The 22,422-nt window shown below is 43.4% G+C and overlaps 1 protein-coding gene across 7 annotated transcripts in view; it reads left to right on the forward strand.

Annotated features, from left to right (window-relative positions):
* Window positions 1–8,068: 8,068 nt before the first annotated feature.
* Window positions 8,069–22,422, forward strand: part of col11a1a (collagen, type XI, alpha 1a) — a 92,672-nt gene continuing 78,318 nt past the window's right edge. For 2 of the 7 annotated variants that reach the window (XM_042298995.1, XM_042298996.1), the window contains exons 1-3: window positions 8,069–8,519; window positions 15,548–15,712; window positions 17,287–17,500. In XM_042298995.1, the coding sequence (XP_042154929.1) occupies window positions 8,405–8,519; window positions 15,548–15,712; window positions 17,287–17,500 (494 nt within the window). In that variant the 5' untranslated portion in view covers window positions 8,069–8,404. The remainder of the gene's footprint in view (window positions 8,520–15,547; window positions 15,713–17,286; window positions 17,501–22,422) is intronic. The other 5 variants (XM_042298997.1, XM_042298998.1, XM_042298999.1 and 2 more) reach the window with 3 other exon arrangements.

The raw sequence follows: 22,422 nt of genomic DNA on the forward strand, positions 1-22,422 counted from the left end.
AAGTGCCTGTATTGGCAAGACAATAAAACCAATGTGGCTGGAAGGCTATTTACATGACAAACACCAGTTGTATGCATCCATCCCTCTGTTTTCCCAGTTCAAAATATTATACAGACGTGTGTCATAATTGTGTGTATTTACTTATATAAAGTTAGCAGCACTCCCTTCTCTGACTCAAATTTTAGACAATTGCATGTTATATGCCTATATGTGCAGTCTCAAAATGGATGTAGGCTTTAACCAAATGCTCAGTCTGGTGTTTAGCATGGTAGACCACAATGAAACTACAAGGTAGTCAGTGGCAGATTAAACTCAGTGACATCGATGGAGACATTTCACCTTGTAGAAATCTCCTGAAGAGTCGTAGAACCCTTAAACACTTCTGAAACCTGCCGTTGAGAATATTAACACTGCTGTTTTCTTTTTAGTGAAATATAGATATTAAAACATATGTTTCAGCAGTGAATATGAAGGAAAATACAAGTAACAGACAGACAGACAGTGTAGCTGAAGTTGAACTGAATTCCCCTCTCTGTATTCAGGCCACTGTGTGTCTGTTAGAGAAAGAGCCCTTTATGCTCCTTGGAGCCTCAGCCCAGCCGTGTGTGTTTAAACACTGACGGACAGTGGCGGGTGGCTAGCTTGAGTGTGCCTGTGAAAAGCGCTTCTCTTACGATACCACACCAGGTCAAACATACACACGTTGAATAAAAAGAGCCATTCTCGGCTTAATGAGCTTTTTAACGGATGCTGTGCAACCAACCAACCTAGTCTCCAACTGGCAGGATTCACCATCAAACTATGTACTCTTCAAAAGGCTAGGTAGATACGAGTGTTATGGCCGCTGTTCGCTAATTTGTTGCTAGGAAATGTTTGGAACATGGTGCCACAGTTGAAGTCAATTATCTTTCAATTCAGAAAGTAAACTGAAATTCTGATTCCAATTTTCCTCACTGCCAATTGGTGCTGTTGTCATTAGTCCTAATAGGGTCCATTTTAAGCAGTGACAGTGACTCAGCTCTTCCAGGTTATAAAAAACACAAGTTTTGACTCTGACTTCAAAGGTGAAAGTGTCAACAGCCCTAAAATATTGCCGTCCTCCCTACTATAAGGGGGAATATATTTGAACTCCCTTGTTTGCTCTCCCTGGTGATATTCATATCTAAAGGAGCATTTATTTGAGTAAAAGTTACATTCTATTTAGGTAAATAATTCTAGGGTTTGTATTCTTTGTAGGTGATTTGTAATTCACTTTCAGCATTGGGTAGGTTACTTTCTAAATGTAATCTGCTACAGTTACTAGTTACCTGTCCAAAATTGTAATCAGTAACGTAATTTAAGGATTATCCAAACTCAGTAAAGTAATCTGATTAGTTTCAGTTACTTTTTGATTTATTTCCCTTTCAGAGGCATTAGAAGAAGACAAAAAGGATCCATCAAACACATTTGGTGTGTCAGCATTGAGGTCTCTAAAGTGTGGTTAGAATGCTCAGATGGAACAAAGTGATTACAATATTTTTGCTGGTAACATAACTGATTACTATTAGATTTTTGTAATCAGATTACATGTCATTTATACAGTCACTTGCGGTGTAACAGGAAACATAAAGCATGTTTGGATCCACGATATATTGTTTATAAAGTTCTGCAGTGAAAGTCTCTTTATTTAAAGTGTGACCGTTATTATTATTATTTTTATATATATGTGCAGGAACATGTGTGTATATTAATAATACTTCAGAGAAAGGAGACAAAGTTAAATATTTGCCTAAGGGCGTCGGTATACTCTATTTGTTTAAAGACGGGGATGAAGACCTGAGTAACCATATATCTTCTTGAAAATGTTCCAATGTCTACATTTTGAACATCATTTCGACTGAAACACTTAAAAACATACCAGGTGGATCCTAAAATTCAGCTTTTTTCTCTCCTGATTTTCGCAGACAGACAGAGAGAGAGAGACACAGACAGACAGAGAGAGAGAGACACAGACAGACAGAGAGAGAGAGACACAGACAGACAGAGAGAGAGAGAGAGACACAGACAGACAGACAGACTTGGCAGGATTCTTATGTATCGTTTCCGTATACTAATTTTAGCATAATTATACTGTAGTTGTGTCATAAATTGGCAGGCAGTTTGCATGCTAAATCACATGGCAGACATTGAAAACCTGAATTACGTTTTTGTAGTATTGTTTTTATATACAGAGGACACAACTTTTTTTCAAGTAGCGGTGCTTAAGATCTTACTGTGTGCATGTAAATACAACCAACTCAAAATAAGACAGTACCAAAATACAGCCACCATCAAAACTTCAGATTACAGGGATCATATAAAATCTATGCAGGGTTGGGGAGTAACGGATTACATGTAATCCGTTACATGTAAGGTATTACAAAAACGGTAACTGTGATCCGTTACGTTACATTACACGCAAAAATACTGTAATCCGATTAGATACTTTTGAAACACTAGTTGATTACTTCAAGGATTACTTTTAAATTCATAAAGCATGTTTGCGAAAAAAAATCTTTGACACTTCTGTTTTCAATGACATTCAAATCAGCAATGAAAAAAGGCGCAAATTTAAATTTTCTTCCTCCTGAGCGTGTCTGACCATAAATCAGAGACCACTATGATGACACACCAAATAGGTTTGATGGATCGAGGGAAAAGAGCCGAACTACAGTCCAAGCTATGTACTCCACTGGTGCAACTGCCGTCGGCATCAAAAGATTATTCAAATTGAATAAACGCTTGGCGGTAAGAATGACAGCAGTGGTGTACTCTTATTATTGATATATACGTAGCGTATTGATGTGAATCACACTGCTGCTCTCTCATTTAGTTATTTGCGCCTTACGGTTTGTGGTTGTTGTGGATGGCTGTTCACAAATCTAAATGTATATTTGAACTCAATAATGGTTGAATTCAAGAAGTTTAAGATGCCTATCAATTATTGTTTTTGAAACCAGTGGACAGCCAGTGGTAATCCAAAAGTTACGTTACTGATTACAATTGTGGACAGGTAACTAGTAACTGTAACAGATTACATTTAGAAAGTACCCAACCAAGGATCTGTGTTTATTTTAATGTGAAATACTGTATACTAATATAATAAAAAGCTGTGTGTCCTATAACCTTGTAATAACATCTTGCAAGATACCAACAACCCCACTAAATGATACAATGTAAACCATTACTATACATACAGGAATTACATACTACCATAGAGACAATCACATTAATAGCCTTTTTATTCTATGGTATTTTACCTGGTCTAGAGGTCCATAGGGAGATAGACAGGCCCACTACCACATGTTTGGTGTGACAGGGGCAGTAGGTCCCATAGTCAAAACACTTAAGTAAAAAAAAACAGGGAATCTGTTTAAATCCAAAACTCACATTCCTGTGGAAAAGCTGCTTTGTTTTCTGTGTCATTCATAATATTCAGCCATAAATAGACCATATGTGACCAACTAGGTCATGAACACCAAGTCAAATGTATTTGCTTTGTTGATAATCTCCAGTCCAACTGGACTTTAAAAAATTGTGTCATTCACATCCAACATTGTGAATACCCAAATCGTAACCCAATTTCACAACCTTTTACCCAATGTATCAGGTTATTTTCCATATTTTTCTTTGTTTTGATAGTCCCAAGTAGAGGGGTTGTAAATGGTTTGTAGATGTTCAATAACATTTCAACTAACTATCCACTAGCCCTAGACTTAACCCTTTCCCTAACCCTTATTCTAAACCTAACCATAACCTTAGCAAGCAGTTGCTTATCAACAGATATTTTGCTGATAGTATGACCATCTACACGGGATTATCCAGATAAAGTGTGACTCCATTATTTCCCTTGTTTTATCTTTAAGAAGGAAACAAGCAAGGCAGTGCCACATGTGTCTAATATTGATATATGGAAGAGTTGGTTATTCTATAAGTGTCACGGTCGTCATAAAGAGGAGACCAAGGCGCAGCGTGGTAAGCGAACATAACTCTTTAATAAAGAGAGAACACTGAACAGAACTAAATTAAACGAACTCTGAAGTAATATGGCTAGTGCAGAACAGGCAACTAAACATAGAATAACAACCCACCAACTATCCAAGGAATATGGCTACCTAAATATGGTCCCCAATCAGAGACAACGATAAACAGCTTCCTCTGATTGAGAACCAATCTCGGTAACCATAGACATAAAAACACCTAGACTAGGCAAACCCTATAAACATACAAAACCCCCTAGACAATGCAAAAACCACCCTTGTCACACCCTGACCTAACCAAATAATAAAGAAAACACAGATAACTAAGGTCAGGACATGACAGTACCCCCCCCCCCAAAGGTGCGGACTCCCGGCCGCAAACCTAAACCTATATGGGAGGGTCTGGGTGGGCATCTAACCTTGGTTCTGGACGCCGCCCCCCTTCTTTACTCTGAGTCCGGTTTTGTTACACTGACACGTGGATCATCGATGGATATTCTGGACTGTGGCCGGTTGCTGGAGACCCCGGACTGTGGCCCGTCGCCGGAGGTTCCGGATTGTGGCCCGTCGCCGGAGGTTCCGGACTGTGGCCCATTGCTGGAGACCCCGGACTGTGGCCCGTCGCTGGAGGTTCCGGACTGTGACCCGTTGCTGGAGACCCCGGACTGTGGCCCGTCGCTGGAGGTTCCGGACTGTGGCCCGTTGCTGGAGACCCCGGACTGTGGCCCGTCGCCGGACGTTCCGGATTGTGGCCCGTCGCCGGAGGTTCCGGACTGTGGTCCTTCGCCGGAGGTTCCGGACTGTGTGCTGTCGCCGGACGCTCTGAACTGGGTACTGTCGCCAGACGCTCTGGACTGTGTGCTGTCGCTGGACACTCTGAACTGGGTACTGTCGCCGGACGCTCTGAACTGGGTACTGTTGCCGGACGCTCTGAACTGGGTACTGTCGCCAGACACTCTGGACTGGGTACTGTTGCCGGACAATCTGGACTTGGTACTGTCGCCGGACACTCTGTACTGGGTACTGTCGCCGGACGCTCTGGACTGGATACTGTCGCCGGACGCTCTGGACTGCCGAGGCGCTCTGGACTGCCGACACTGGTTGTACCGGGCTGGTGACACACACCTCAGGGCGAGTGCGGGGAGGAGGAACAGGACGTACTGGACTGTGGAGGCGCACTGGATGTCTGGAGTGTAGAGCTGACACAACCCGTCCTGGCTGGATGTTTATTTTCGCCCTGCAAATGCAGAGCACTGGCACAGGACACACTGGGCTGTGCAGACTCACCAGAGACACAGTACGCATAGCCGGCGCAGGATTTCCTGGTCCAAGGAGGTATACTGGAGACCAGGAGTGCTGAGCCGGCACCCTCCTTCCTGGCTGGATGCCCATTCTAGCACGGCCAATGCGAGGAGCTGGAATAGAGCGCACCGGGCTAGAATAGCGCACTGGAGACACTGTGCGCTCTACCACATAACACGGTGCTTGACCAGTTACACGCTCCCCACAGTATGCACGAGTAGGCTCAGGTCTCCAACCTGACTCATGCAATCTCCTTGTGTGCCCCCCAAAAAAAACATTATTGGGGCTGCCTCTCGGGCTTCCGTGCTAGCCGTGTACCTTCATATCGTCGCTGTTCCTCTTCCTTATTTCTCCTCGTAGTATCGCTGTTCCACTTTCGCTGCCTCCTTAGGACGACGAATACTCCCCTGGCTGTGTCCAGGGTCCTGCTCCATCTAATGTCTCCTCCTAGGTCCATTTCCCCATCAAGCGCTGTTCCTCCTTTTCACACTGCCTGGTCCTTGTTTGGTGGGTTATTCTGTCACGTTCGACATAACGAGGAGACCAAGGCACAGCGTGAATAGATTCTTCTTTTATTTAACGAAGAACACTTAAACAAACTAACAAAAACAAACGTGCCGCTATAAACAACTTGTGCTGACATGCAACTACACATTGACAATAACCCACAAAACCAAAATGGAAAAATGGCAACCTAAATAGGATCCCCAATCAGAGACACCGATAAACAGCTGCCTCTGATTGGGAACCAATTCAGGCCACCATAGACCTACATTTACCTAGACAAACCAAAACCCCATAGATATACAAAAAACGCTAGACAAGACAAAACCACACATACCACCCTCGTCACACCCTGACCTAACCAAAATAATAAAGAAAACAAAGATAACTAAGGTCAGGGCGTGACAATAAGCCAATGGTAAAATGGTTGATAGCCTTGCATTATTCAATACACCAAACAATCACTTGCAAGAATCTTCCAACTGTGCTACCCAGTTCCATGCTATTGGCTTCATCCAATAATGGCCCCCTATTCCCTACATAGACGCCCATTGGGCTCTGGGCAAAAGTAGTCCACTAAATAGGGAATAGGGGGCCATTTGGGATGCATACATTGTCTCAGGCCTGTGGTCTCTGAACCGTGGAGAAGCATGATGTTCTGGGCAGCTCTCCCTGTACTGGCTGGACACCAATCCATCACAAGACCATTACCCAGATCTGTGTCTGTCTGTCTGTGAAGAGGCCTGACAGTCCATCTGATACTACTTGGCTAGGATATTGGCTAGTCTCAGGATCAACCCAAAGACTATGTGTCTATGTTCTAATGGCACCGTATTCGTTACGGGCCCTGGTAGAAAGTAGTGCACTATACAGGGGATATGGTGCCATTTAGGATGCAGCTGTGTATCTCAGGATAGACAACACAAGCATGTTGACAGATGTGATCTGGTCTGGGTCCTTGTCTTACTGTTTTGAGGCCAGCCAAGAGACAGAGCGTTGTAGTGGGTATACACACACCCTGCTTCCGACTGGCCAGACTTGTTAATAGGCACCTGTCCATGATAGAGTGTGCCTGGTTGCATCAGATCTTATGGAGTCAATGGAGAATAGACAATATTGACCAGACAAGACCTAAAAAGTAGCATTCTGTCAGAGGACGTTTCCCTTGCTCATCCTGAGACTGTGGCTATGCATTTGGGAGGAGTGGGGCTGGAGGTAGGAGGTAGAGGCATATGGAGTTGGGCTGGAGTGAGGCTGGGGGTATAAGTTGGGCTGGAGTGAGGCTGGGGGTAGGGGATATGTAACCTGCCTGTGCCCTTCCTGTGAGGTCATGTGAGCAGCTGGCCAACTGGATCAGATGAAAGGTCTCAGTGGGGGGTGTCAGGTGAGAAGCAACACTATCTGACAGCTCTCTCTCTCTCTTTCTCCCTCTCTGTCTCTCTCTCTCTCTCTTTCTCTGTCTCTCTCTTTCTTTCATTCACTCGCTCTCTCTCTTTCTCTCTCTCACTCACTAGCTCCCCCCTCTCTGTCTCTCTCCCTCTCTCTCTCCCTTGCTCTCTCGATGTCTCTGTCTCTCTCTTTCTACCTCTCCCTCAGTCAGCTATAATTGACCAGCCCAGTAGGATTTCTGGAACTCTCCTGAAAAGAGAAAAGTCTGATATTTCTGGAGAATATGATTCAGTCTGTCAAGGTTTTACATGGAGAACAAGAGTGAAAATGAATTAATGACATGCATTGCTCATGCATGATGTGATGCTTAAATCCACAGAAAATATGTAATAATATAATAAAGTGAGGTGGCAACCAGTGGGTTGCTTGTATCAAATCCTGTGGCAGCCCCCCACACCTCTCCAAAAAAAACAGTATATGTAAGTGTATATACATGTGTCTTTCTGAGGGGTTGGGTTAATAAAGTGATCTCAATCTTAAAATATGACTTTGTTTGCTCTAATAAACTAATATTGTCTCCTATGTGAACACAACCAACACTAACGGCAGCAGGTGACCAGAGCAGAACAATATTCTATGTGGGACAGGGCAGACAGTCCACAAGACACTGTCCAACACTGAGAATTGCTCACATGCCTAATTCTCTCTCACCCCAATGGCATTCCGTTAATTCCCGGGACATTTCCAGAAAGTCGAAGCCGTTTTTTTTTTTATCTTACTATTTATTTAAAAAATATATATACGTGGACGAGCGCTCAGGGAAGAATTCACATCAGCTTTGCAAAACTGATGGGTGGATCCCAATGAGAATTTCTAGCCCCGTGATTTGCTAATCGGGGGCTTTTCCCCTTGTCATTTCGCTGTAACCGTGGGTTTGGTTTGTGGTGCTTGCCCAGCCCTCCTGTCGGTGTGGCTCCTAGGGTATCGAGTGCTCTCTGGGAGTTTTGATTAAAGCCCAAATACCTTCAGTCAGAAGGCTGGGCACTGGAAAAGAAGACCGTACAGGGGCCTGGAGTGGCTGAGAGAAGAGGCTAAACACTTACTTATGGCTGTTTAGTGTAATTATCCATCACATTTGGGATTGTGGAAGGGAAGTAATTTAAAATCAGTTGAAGTCGCCCAAGTTTTGTTCACTTTTGTGGGCGCCGACCATGGAGATGCAAAGGTGGTCCACAAGGTGGAAAACGAAAAGGTGGATTATGGATTCCACTGTAACCGCATTCATCACTTTAACCCTGGTTCTGCAGGCTACACATGTCAGAGCAGGTAAGAATACTTTTAGGATCCAAAAAAGTGCGTGTAAAAGTACTGGAGAGTAGGGACTGTCATTCAACCGCGGCAGAAAACGTGGGTCTGGTCAGAAAACATGATGGAGAGATCAGGGAAAACAAAAGGGTCGGGTTTTGGCAACTGTATTTTCAATGAGCAACGCAACTAGATGTGAGAAGAAAGGTAGGAAAGAGATTGACCCTATATGATTCAGTCAAACGATCTGTGGATGTATAGCTACCAATTAACTACAATTGAACCAAAGTGCCCCTCCTCACAAAGTAAAGCGACTCACATATTTTATTGAACATTTAAGTTCAAAGATATTGACCCAAATATACGTTGTATACTATTGACATTGGTTCCAAATAGATGTAGTTATCACTATGTCAAGTGTTTCAAAGGGTTATGACGATTTTTGTTATTTTACATTAATTGAAATGCATTGTAGCTAATATACTCTCTACTTGTTTTTCCACGACAGTTTTATGCATGATTAAATAGCTTTTATATACACCATAAAGTTGAAACAGTTATCTCATATCGCACAATTATTATCCACAATGTTTATTTGGTCAACATCCTTTTCTTTTCAGGTACTTCGCTTAGTTTCGTTGCGAAGGAGCCGTTAAATAATTTGTCTAGCACCCCATTTAGAGACAGCTTTAGAGGTTTATGCTGGAAAAAAAACTCGTTAGAATTAGTGGTCCGTTAGGTGTGTGTGGAATTCCGCACGGCTTGAGATTGCAGCCTCACAGTTTGTTAAATAATTATGCAGCCAGAGGAGAGGTGTCTGTCAATTTTATTCATGGCTCCGGGGCACGAGAAATTTCAAGACCTAAATCCGGGGTAGGCTATCCGAATCTCTCTAAAGCACCCGGTATCATTTAATATAGTCCTTATTAGTTATTGTCAATGGTCACATTACTGTTTTATAATACATTAAAACAGTAATGGTCCATTTAGATCCGTTATACTGCGCACATTATAGCCTAGGTATTGAATTCTATTTCATCTGGGCCCAGTATTTCAATAATTATCTATGTGGATTTCGCCTATCATATAGGATTAAATGCATAGAAAGAATGAATATAATGGATGAGTCATTGACTTGAATGGGGACCCCCATTCTATTCATTATATTTCTATGCATTTAATCCTACCTGATAGGCAAAATCCAGATTCGTAACTTTTGAAAAACTGGGCCCTGATTTCCATACATTTTACCAGACACTCTTCGACTTACAGGAGCAATTAGGGTTAAGTGCCTTACTCAAGAGCACATCAACAGATTTTTCACCTAATAGGCTTGGGGATTCAAACCAGCAATCTTTTGGTTACTGGCCCAACCGCTACTCTACCTGCCTCTCTTGTCCCCCTGTAGCCTAGACAATGCATCTATTTCTGAAAGTGTGGTCATTGCAAGCTGGAATCCATTTTTAACAATGAAATGATATTGAATATTGGCATGGATTGATCAGTGACATTGGGGAGTTGTGCAGTGTGGCAGACCCTTGAGACTCATCCACTGGGGAAGGGTGTGTCATGGCTACATTTTCATTAGTAATAAGGAGATTGTTCATTATTTAACTAGACTTTATTTATTCGCATTTTTACCTGGCACTGCAAATTTACTGGCATTATTTCGGGTCATGGTATATGGTGGCCCAGGAGCGGACTGGCCAACTGGTACTTCAAATACCAGATGGGCTGGTCTATTTGTAGCCCAGTGGGCCGGCCTGTCTAACTTCAGATTTTTGCGCAGAATTATCATTATCTGGCTAATAATGGGAGCCTCGAGGAAAAAAATGGGCTGTTGTGTTAGAAATGCCTGAGCCGATTTTTGGTCCCAGTCTGCCCCTGTGCTGTCCGTGCCCGTGGACTTTCTGATAGATTCAGAGTGGTCAAGCAGCACATCACTGACTTGCCAAAAGGAGGACCCTTTCTCCACACTGCCCTAGTCCGCACTGAAGACCAGCGAGAGACTGGAGGGGCTTGTGCAACTTCGTGGCCAACATTTCCCCCTGAATTTTGCACTTGCATGTTTGGTTTGGGGAGACAAGGCCGTGTTGTCTAAGCTCGGAGCGGTGCGCACTCCCTCATGGTGGGAATGTTTCCAGTCTAAGTGCTGTGCAGTTATTTGATGATGGTTCTCGTTGCACTTCCCTATTATTTTAGAGGCTTCAAAGGGCCGGCCAATAGTATATAGGCCAGCAGCATACAGTCCAGTCTTACTCCCATAGTGGGGGGTGAGTGAGTCACTGACTCTAGGTCTTCAACATCATAGACCTCTTTATAATTAAACTACTTCTCTAGGATACATGCATCTTTCTTTTACTTAGGCTACAGACTTTATTATAGTGTTATGCTATTGTAGATATTTCATCAAGAGGGATTTATCAGACTGAATCTAAACCGTTGATGACATTGGTCTTTTTCATTCTTATGGCTCTTCTTACTTGCATTCTGATGATTGTACTTCTGGGAACAGTCAATGTATTATATTTGTTCATGTATATGCGTCGCCCCCATTCAGTATTTCAATATTTGATAATGGCCGTCCAGAGCAGAACAAGGCCTACACAGAACTCGTCATGGTTGAAACCCATATAAGTCGCTATTTACTATTCACTTCCATCAATTTTTCTGTCCTATCGCCTACTGTATATACAGTATGTGTTTTATGTCTTTGTGAGTTTCTCTGCTGGTGTTTATGGAGCATTAGGCTGTTTCTGAAGGGTGCCTTCTCTGAGCTAGCAGTGTACAGACACGTTTTCACAGCCCCTGGGGCATGGGCTCCTCTCTGGTGCATTCCTGCAGACAAACAGAACCCTCAAAACCCACTCTACTCTACTCTACCCTGATCTCTGCCCTCAGAAACACATCTCTCTCTTTCAATTCAATTCAAAAGGCTTTATTCTCTCTCTCTCTCTCTCTCTCTCTCTCTCTCTCTCTCTCTCTCTCTCTCTCTGAAGGGTAAGGAAACATGGACAATCAGGTCTAAAGTGAAGGGGACTTTTGTTCTATTTGTTGTAGGTAGTTTCAAGCCGACTGTCTCATCCATGACTAGTTTGATTTACATTGGCCTGTTGGGGATATTGATGGGGATTATTTATGTCGTTCATCATGATCACTCCCCCTTTACCTCATGATGGTGATTTTGATTTTTACATGATTACATGTTGTTTGGACTGTATAAGCCATGCCTTGTAATTAGGCTATATATTTAGACTTTTGGGGGTATTTATGAAGTAGAAGTCCGCAAGGTGATATTCAGCTTTGATATTTATGCAGTGGAATTAAAAGAGTTAAAGAGAGCAGAACAAACACACACTTTGAAACATGGATCGTTTTCAGTGAATTTTCCTTGGTATGACACACCAGCATAAAGCAGTGTTGTTAGAGCCTGGAGTGTGGAAGTCCAATAGGGGAGAGAGTAGGGGTAGAGTGAGAGAGGGAGAGGGAGAGAGGAGAGGGAGAGCGAGAGAGTAGGGGTAGAGGGAGAGATATTCTGTCTGAATACATTATTTGAGTCTCAGGGAGCAGCAGGTGAAAAGGTATTCTCTTTTTACCAGCCAATTTCACCTCCCAAAAACAACAAAGTCTGGAACATAATATATCCTTCTTACATGCTCCTCATATCTGACTGATGATCTGGCATGTTTTGTGATGAAAAAAGACCCGAAGAGCACATTTTTTGGCCTCTGTTCCCAGAACTATGTTTTAGTCTTTGTAGAACTGCCAGAAACACACTGTTGTCTTGTCTATACATCTGCATGAATATCCATGTGTTAACTTGACAAGTGAGGTAACATAAAAACCTGCAACCCATGTATATTTTATGCTAATGTTGCCTAGCTCTTCTTCCCCCCCAACCTCATCAATTAGCACACTGTAGGTCTCACAGGAGGTTGGTGGCACCTTAATTGGGGAGGACGGGTCACGGTAATGGCTGGAGCTGAATAGGTGCAGTAGTATCAAATACATTCCATTCCATTTGCTCCGTTCCAGACATTATTATGAGCCGTCCTCTCCTCAGCAGCCTCCACTAGATCTTTTTGAACAGCCAATAACTGAGCAACAGTGGAGGCCCCTGTATGTGGATACTATGAGTTGGCCCTTTTCCCCTTCGGATTATGTAGGGCCCCTTTCCTTCCCGTGCCACCTAGGGATTTGGACTGGGAGATATGTGTCCTTATTTGCACAGCGGCCATGAGCAAACTCACACCAGCTCATCAGATGGGTGGTTTTAGAGACTTCACACACTCATTTGGTGTTTTAATGGATTCGGGTGTATTGACGTTTTTTTGGCACCTGGGTGAGGGGGTCGCCCACTGGCCAAATTACCACCCATCTGGAATATATGAGGCCTTGAGACAGTCAGAGCTGACTGAGAGAGAGAGAGAGAGAGGTGCTCTCTTGGAATAAAACTCACTCACAAAGAGCTCTTCAGTTCAGTTAGAAAAGCCTTGTAGCTTCCTGGGTACCTTTCACAGTATACAAAATTACCACGTGGTCTTGGAGATGATATCCCTATCCCTATCATATCCCTATTCTCTCTCAGAGTAACATTATATTCTTCTGAGATTCTTTTCAACTTTGTCTATAGTTTTTTGTTCCATTTTGAGTCCATTTTGAGTAGCTAAGTTTGTCTCTGTCTTTCCCCCTGGGTGAGTGATTCATTCAGTCATATATAGGGGCTATAGCCTTGGTGTGATGGAGGGGGAGTCGGGGTATGGTTGGTTCAATGGGCAGGCAGACTGGTCAACACAAAGAAGGTTTCCTTTGGGACACAGAATAATAGATGTGACAGACCTTTGCTTTTGAGAGATTTAAGGGGGTCATGAGTGTGTTCTCAGCCTGGGGAATGTGCTGCTGGTGTATATATATGTGTGTGTGTGTGTGTGTGTGTGTGTGTGTGTGTGTGTGTGTGTGTGTGTGTGTGTGTGTGGTACTCTGCCTCTGCAGACTCTCTCAGACATCGTTTATTTTTCTTGTCTTTTTCAACCCAGGCCTCAAAGCATAGATGAAGGAGAGTGGTTGCTGTTTAATTTAAGACTAATTAATATAGACTTTTTGGAGAAGTAGTTTTTTGGTGATGTATAAAAATAGCTTTTTCCTGAGTCTATTCTGAGACACATGTTTTAATCACGGTAGCTATCTGTCCTATATGAGACAAGAGACCCAGATAGGAACCTCCTATGTGTGGGTGCACTAATAATTTAGCATAGGAATGGGAAAGATACAGGTATGACCTATGGCAGCTTCTCCCTGACACCTGTCAGTCATTCATTAAGCACTGACACTCTCACACCCCGACTAAAAACAAACGGATTAGATTGTCACTAATGGTGATGTTGATGACCCGATGAGATAAATGCAGAAACAACACCTCATGCTGTGAAATATATAACACGATAACAGTCATAGTGAATATATTAAAGCAGGTCATGCGTTTAGTTTGAGGTAGGAAACCAACACATTGTGGACTTAGTTAGAACAGCTAGTTTTGGCTCAGTACTTACGTATATACTGTATGTACTGTATATATCATCTAGTTAGTACTGAAGACATCCTTTTATGCAATGGAAATTGCTTCATGTTGAAACAGGGACAGGATTCTCCATATGCTCCATTGAGCAGTATGAAGCATGTCATTATAGTTTGCTTGTCCCTTGTGGAGCTGGAATGTCTGCCTGAGTGTGTCCAGAGGAAAATATACATTTTTACAAGATCTCCTTGCATAAAGTAGCTAAAGAAACGTATGAATGATCTGATTGGTGCGTGCCAAAGCAAACAGTGGTTTTAGACCAGCCACAGAAGGCCTAGCTGATGCCTTTAGACAGCAAGGGCTGGTTCTGAACCGTGTAAAAACAGATGAAGCTTCAAGCCCCTTAACAATCCGGTAGTGTATTGCCTGTGTAATGTGTATATTATTCTATAGCACAGTCTGAAACAAGTCTCAGTTTCAATTCCTCACTCATGATTTTGAGTCTAGGCAGATTTTTTTGTTCTCTCTTAGCAGTCTACTGTTTTCTATGCTATATCAACACTCTATGTTGAACTCTTAGGAATAACGTGCTACCTCCCAGTCTCCCAGCCCTATCACGGAGCTGATGTTAACACTGAGAAGGTGTTTTGATAAACAGTATGATCACCACCCCAGCTTTCCCATGGGTCTGTCTCACTGGGGTGTCGGATCAAACACAGGTTCCTTTATGTAAAGAGCATCAGATTGGAGGGTATGGGAAACCCAGAGTGCAGGCTCTGACTGTGACCCTTATCAAAGTATACCTACATCCACAACGTTGTGTTATAAGATTGGCAGGCCGTGGGAGCATTGTTTATTATGCTGCTAGTGGTCATTCTGCTTTGGGATGGGGATACTTCCTGTCACATGGTCTCGTACAGTGTTAGCTGGGCATGCAGATCACACAGATGTGTCACAATGGGCTCCTGTTTTTTTTTTTTTTTTTGGGGGGGGGGGTATAACCCGTGTGTAGCCCACTGGACACACACTGGTTGAATCAACTTTTTTTTCCACATAATGTCAACAAAATTACGCTGAACCAACGTGGACTAAATGTTGAATTGACATCTGTGCCCAGTGGGTGATTTCTTCTATGGTTTATGCTGCATCTGACATATTGTCCAATGCTTCTGTCTATGTTCAATTATTTGATTTATTTCCTCATTAGTTTATCACCAGAAATGGATATTCAGTAGATAGATATGGTGTCTTAATTAAAGAGCGAGCTATTCTGTAGCACTTTATTTGATGAGTCACCTTACACATGGTTCGTTGGATTGAAATGTGCTTTCTATTGAAGGCTATAAGACCAGGTTCATGAATGAAACAGTAGTTTGGCATGACGTGACACATGCATTTTATGTAAGTGCAATAGATTATGGTTGCTTGACATTCCTACTGTTGAAACGGAGTGCTGTGCCATCTAGATTCACGTGCCATCTGAAGTTCTTCTCAGATTATATACCATGTTGCATCTTCTCTCTCTTTCCGACAGCTGAACCGGTGGACGTGCTAAAAGTATTAGATTTTCACAATTCCCCCGAAGGAGTTCGGAAAACATCAGGATTTTGCACAAACCGAAGAGCGTCTAAGCCGGACACAGCCTACAGAGTTGGAAAACTGGCCCAAATCAGTGCTCCCACCAAGCAGTTATTCCCAGGTAAGACGAACCCGTTCCCTCTATCCCCCCTGTCTCTCTCTGTCCTGCCCCACATCCTGGCTGTGCCGAGCGGAGGGAGTGGTGTTTAAATGTGTCTTTTGTTGGTCCTGCCAAGGCTTTTGACAGGGGATGCCATCCCTGATCTGATTATACGACAGTGCTGTATTTCTCCCACAGAGTGTTTGTAATACACCAACCCCAGAGAGAGAGAGAGAATCTGGCTGAGAGAACTAGCTCGGCTAACTACAGCACAATGCACGTTCTTTTGCGGTCTGAGGCACAGTAGAGTTGGTGTACTGTACTTTGCCTGCTTCTGTTTGGTTAATAAGATTTAGAGACCATTGATCACATTTCTGTGGCTCGACAGGGCTGGAGTGAACCGTTTCAACAGTTGTGACTCATGTAAAGTTGCACGCATTAAGTCAGGTAGTGAAGCTCCTACAAACAGATCAGCAAAAACACACACCACTGAATGGATTAACATGACAAGGGAAGACACATGTCAAGCTTTCAGTCTTGCCTACAGGACAGGGTCGTGCGGAATGAAGAATATGGACTCAATGGAAGATGTGTAAAAAGTGATCAACTATTATTATGAGTCTTGATTATACTCCAGAGGTGTTTCAGCTGTTTTATGAGAGACAGTAAGATGTTTGTTTTTTTTTCTTTTTCGTTTTTTTTTACACACATTTTTTACACTATGACTCATTCATAGATCTGTTGAGTTGAAGTAACTTTATGTCCTCTTAAAGTTTTGTAGGATATTGTTATGACGTTTTTTTTTCCTCTTTGGGAAAACTTATGAAATCGCTAATGGATCATTTTTGTCTAATAAACTACGAAAAAACTGTCAATAAATCTATTTTAATGTGCAGGCATTGGTTGCCTTCCAATTTGGCTCTTCCGAAAGGAAAATGTTACTCTAAAGACCTGGGATTTTTCATACTCATTATCATTGTCCTCGGAAACTTATAGAATTGTGCACAAGCCTGGAAATGTACATGAGTAAAGTAGTAGATAATTAAGCTCATGTCTATTTGGATGCTTGAAGTATTGTAAACCTGGGATAGTCATATTAGAACAAATGAGACCTTACACTAAACAACATAAAAGCAATGTGTATTTATAAGAAACTGTATACATTTATGTGAGAATGTAAAGGGTAACTGAATCCAAAAGTCCTCACCTCTGATTTCCTTTTTGTCTCAATCAATAAAGATCTTACGACGGAGTCAGTCACATAGTGTGTTCCTGTGTATTTATAGCCTGATCTAACCTGCGTTCTGTCCATTGTGTAGGGGGTGTGTTCCTGTGTATTTATAGCCTGATCTAACCTGTGTTCTGTCCATTGTGTAGGGGGTGTGTTCCTGTGTATTTATAGCCTGATCTTACCTGCGTTCTGTCCATTGTGTAGGGGGGGTGTTCCTGTGTATTTATAGCCTGATCTAACCTGTGTTCTGTAGGGGGTGTGTTCCTGTGTATTTATAGCCTGATCTAACCTGCGTTCTGTCCATTGTGTAGGGGGTGTCGTACTGTATCTCTGTATTTCTAACCCAAACCTGTGTGTTCTGTAGGGGGTGTGTTCCCTGAAGACTTCTCCATCCTGACCACCCTCAGGCCCAAGGCCGGCATCCAGTCCTTCCTGCTGTCTGTTTACAGTGAGCAGGGCGTGCAGCAGCTGGGGGTGGAAGTGGGACGCTCACCTGTCTTCCTGTATGAGGACCAGAGTGGCAAGCCCGCCCCTGAGGACTACCCCCTGTTCCGCTCTCTCAACCTGGCCGACGGAAAGTAAGTAAAGCCTGATCTACCACTACTGCTGCTGGTTTGTCTCACAGAGACCAGGGAGAGGGAGGTAGGGGAGGGGTGGTAGGGAGGAAGAGAGACCATCGCTGCTCACAGAGACTAGAGGGAAGGGATGAAAACAGAGCTTAGTTAAGCTGGTGCATGTCTCTCCACTCTGACTCTGTCCATACTCAAACCTGGTGCATGTCTCTCCACTCTGACTCTGTCCATACTCAAACCTGGTGCATGTCTCTCCACTCTGACTCTGTCCATACTCAAACCTGGTGCATGTCTCTCCACTCTGACTCTGTCCATACTCAAACCTGGTGCATGTCTCTCCACTCTGACTCTGTCCATACTCAAACCTGGTGCATGTCTCTCCACTCTGACTCTGTCCATACTCAAACCCGGTGCATGCTCAGAGTGCCTTGGCAATCTTTTTGGTGTATGTGATTTGTCTTACTAGTCATCATTGGTTCTATGTTAACACTGCAAGACAAAATATTGTGGTCTTTGAATGCCTTTCAGTCATGCTCAACTTGACGTGGCTAGTACTGCTGGGATGTTTGTTAGGGGGCGTGTAATATATAAAGCCAAGGTACAGCCACGGCCTGTATGATAATCCTAATCATACTTACTTGCTGCCATGTCCTCTGTATTCACTAAGAAGCAGAAAACTTCTTCACCTCGTCTCACCACAGGTACCCATCACAGGATTAGGTCTGAAATGGTCTGTCCCAGGGGTTAGGGTTAGATCCTGGGCTGCAGCACGGGGGATATGAAGGGTTAGGGGGTCCTGGGTAGTAACAGAAGTACAAGGGGATACAAGGGTCAGAGACAGTGGATTAGTTGGGCGCGGAAGTGACTACCATGGGAACTCTGACCACAGCCATGAGAGGAAAATGGAGGAGAGGTTGGAGGAGGGATGTTATCCTTACATTATTAACCTCCTGGATTACCTCATCCAATCAGATTCTGTGCAGAGAGTCTCTTAGTTTCCGTCAGTGGATGCCTGATTATCCGCTCGGGGTTTGGAAATCCCTGAATTCTCCCTGAGAGCTGTAGCTTAGTGTACATGAGCCGGTGGCGAAACACGGGAGAACAAACAAACAGAGGAGACGCTGAGAAAACGCTCTGTTTTTTTATCTTAACAAATAGTTGTATTATGTCTCTCTGTGTTGTTTTCTTAAGCAGCCAAATGTTTTTTTTTTTTTACAGAGTAGTTTGTTTTCCTGGGCTTGCAAGAAGCCGTAACCCGGTCAGTGGACATTTGTGGTCTAGATAGATATTAGAATGGGATCTTCCGCTTAAAGTGTAATGTCATGTTTAGTTTCGTGTGAGAAAATCTTTTTTTTTGTTAGATTTTTGTAAAATGTTATGTCTAACACCACAGAGTAAGAGTAGAGACCATGCTGCCATTCTAACACCACAGAGTAAGAGTAGAGACCATGCTGCCATTCTAACACCACAGAGTAGGAGTAGAGACCATGCTGCCATTCTAACACCACAGAGTAAGAGTAGAGACCATGCTGCCATTCTAACACCACAGAGTAAGAGTAGAGACCATGCTGCCATTCTAACACCACAGAGTAAGAGTAGAGACCATGCTGCCATTCTAACACCACAGAGTAAGAGTAGAGACCATGCTGCCATTCTATCAGAACAGAGTAAAAGTAGAGACCCTGCTGCCATTCTATCAGAACAGAGTAAAAGTAGAGACCATGCTGCCATTCTACCAGAACAGAGTAAGAGTAGAGACCATGCTGCCATTCTAACACCACAGAGTAAGAGTAGAGACCATGCTGCCATTCTATCAGAACAGAGTAAAAGTAGAGACCCTGCTGCCATTCTATCAGAACAGAGTAAAAGTAGAGACCATGCTGCCATTCTACCAGAACAGAGTAAGAGTAGAGACCATGCTGCCATTCTATCAGAACAGAGTAAGAGTAGAGACCATGCTGCCATTATATCAGAACAGAGTAAGAGTAGAGACCATGCTGCCATTCTAACAGAACAGAGTAAGAGTAGAGACCATGCTGCCATTCTATCAGAACAGAGTAAGAGTAGAGACCATGCTGCCATTCTATCAGAACAGAGTAAGAGTAGAGACCATGCTGCCATTCTAACACCACAGAGTAAGAGTAGAGACCATGCTGCCATTCTAACACCACAGAGTAAGAGTAGAGACCATGCTGCCATTCTAACAGAACAGAGTAAGAGTAGAGACCATGCTGCCATTCTATCAGAACAGAGTAAGAGTAGAGACCATGCTGCCATTCTAACACCACAGAGTAAGAGTAGAGACCATGCTGCCATTCTAACACCACAGAGTAAGAGTAGAGACCATGCTGCCATTCTACCAGAACAGAGTAAGAGTAGAGACCATGCTGCCATTCTAACACCACAGAGTAAGAGTAGAGACCATGCTACCATTCTACCAGAACAGAGTAAGAGTAGAGACCATGCTGCCATTCTATCAGAACAGAGTAAGAGTAGAGACCATGCTGCCATTCTAACACCACAGAGTAAGAGTAGAGACCATGCTGCCATTCTATCAGAACAGAGTAAAAGTAGAGACCCCGCTGCCATTCTATCAGAACAGAGTAAAAGTAGAAACCATGCTGCCATTCTATCAGAACAGAGTAAAAGTAGAGACCATGCTGCCATTCTATCAGAACAGAGTAAAAGTAGAGACCATGCTGCCATTCTACCAGAACAGAGTAAGAGTAGAGACCATGCTGCCATTCTATCAGAACAGAGTAAGAGTAGAGACCATGCTGCCATTCTAATACCACAGAGTAAGAGTAGAGACCATGCTGCCATTCTAACAGAACAGAGTAAGAGGAGAGACCATGCTGCCATTCTATCAGAACAGAGTAAAAGTAGAGACCATGCTGCCATTCTAACACCACAGAGTAAGAGTAGAGACCATGCTGACATTCTAACACCACAGAGTAAGAGTAGAGACCATGCTGCCATTCTAACACTACAGAGTAAGAGTAGAGGCCATGCTGCCATTCTAACAGAACAGAGTAAGAGTAGAGACCATGCTGCCATTCTAACACCACAGAGTAAGAGTAGAGACTATGCTGCCATTCTAACCCCACAGAGTAAGAGTAGAGGCCATGCTGCCATTCTAACAGAACAGAGTAAGAGTAGAGACCATGCTGCCATTCTAACACCACAGAGTAAGAGTAGAGACCATGCTGCCATTCTACCAGAACAGAGTAAGAGTAGAGACCATGCTGCCATTCTAACACCACAGAGTAAGAGTAGATACCATGCTGCCATTCTAACACCACAGAGTAAGAGTAGAGACCATGCTGCCATTCTATCAGAACAGAGTAAAAGTAGAGACCCCGCTGCCATTCTATCAGAACAGAGTAAAAGTAGAGACCATGCTGCCATTGTATCAGAACAGAGTAAAAGTAGAGACCATGCTGCCATTCTACCAGAACAGAGTAAGAGTAGAGACCATGCTGCCATTCTATCAGAACAGAGTAAGAGTAGAGACCATGCTGCCATTCTATCAGAACAGAGTAAGAGTAGAGACCATGCTGCCATTCTAACAGAACAGAGTAAGAGTAGAGACCATGCTGCCATTCTATCAGAACAGAGTAAGAGTAGAGACCATGCTGCCATTCTAACAACACAGAGTAAGAGTAGAGACCATGCTGCCATTCTAACAGAACAGAGTAAAAGTAATGACCATGCTGCCATTCTAACACCACAGAGTAAGAGTAGAGACCATGCTGCCATTCTACCAGAACAGAGTAAGAGTAGAGACCATGCTGCCATTCTAACACCACAGAGTAAGAGTAGAGACCATGCTGCCATTCTATCAGAACAGAGTAAAAGTAGAGACCCCGCTGCCATTCTGTCAGAACAGAGTAAAAGTAGAGACCATGCTGCCATTCTATCAGAACAGAGTAAAAGTAGAGACCATGCTGCCATTCTATCAGAACAGAGTAAAAGTAGAGACCATGCTGCCATTCTACCAGAACAGAGTAAGAGTAGAGACCATGCTGCCATTCTATCAGAACAGAGTAAAAGTAGAGACCATGCTGCCATTCTAACACCACAGAGTAAGAGTAGAGACCATGCTGCCATTCTATCAGAACAGAGTAAAAGTAGAGACCCCGCTGCCATTCTATCAGAACAGAGTAAAAGTAGAGACCATGCTGCCATTCTACCAGAACAGAGTAAGAGTAGAGACCATGCTGCCATTCTATCAGAACAGAGTAAGAGTAGAGACCATGCTGCCATTCTATCAGAACAGAGTAAGAGTAGAGACCATGCTGCCATTCTAACAGAACAGAGTAAGAGTAGAGACCATGCTGCCATTCTATCAGAACAGAGTAAGAGTAGAGACCATGCTGCCATTCTATCAGAACAGAGTAAGAGTAGAGACCATGCTGCCATTCTAACACCACAGAGTAAGAGTAGAGACCATGCTGCCATTCTACCAGAACAGAGTAAGAGTAGAGACCATGCTGCCATTCTAACAACACAGAGTAAGAGTAGAGACCATGCTGCCATTCTAACAGAACAGAGTAAAAGTAGAGACCATGCTGCCATTCTAACACCACAGAGTAAGAGTAGAGACCATGCTGCCATTCTACCAGAACAGAGTAAGAGTAGAGACCATGCTGCCATTCTAACACCACAGAGTAAGAGTAGAGACCATGCTGCCATTCTATCAGAACAGAGTAAAAGTAGAGACCCCGCTGCCATTCTATCAGAACAGAGTAAAAGTAGAGACCATGCTGCCATTCTACCAGAACAGAGTAAGAGTAGAGACCATGCTGCCATTCTATCAGAACAGAGTAAGAGTAGAGACCATGCTGCCATTCTATCAGAACAGAGTAAGAGTAGAGACCATGCTGCCATTCTAACACCACAGAGTAAGAGTAGAGACCATGCTGCCA

Source organism: Oncorhynchus tshawytscha, linkage group LG16 (assembly GCF_018296145.1).
Source record: "Oncorhynchus tshawytscha isolate Ot180627B linkage group LG16, Otsh_v2.0, whole genome shotgun sequence".
NCBI classification, from domain to species: Eukaryota; Metazoa; Chordata; class Actinopteri; order Salmoniformes; family Salmonidae; genus Oncorhynchus; species Oncorhynchus tshawytscha.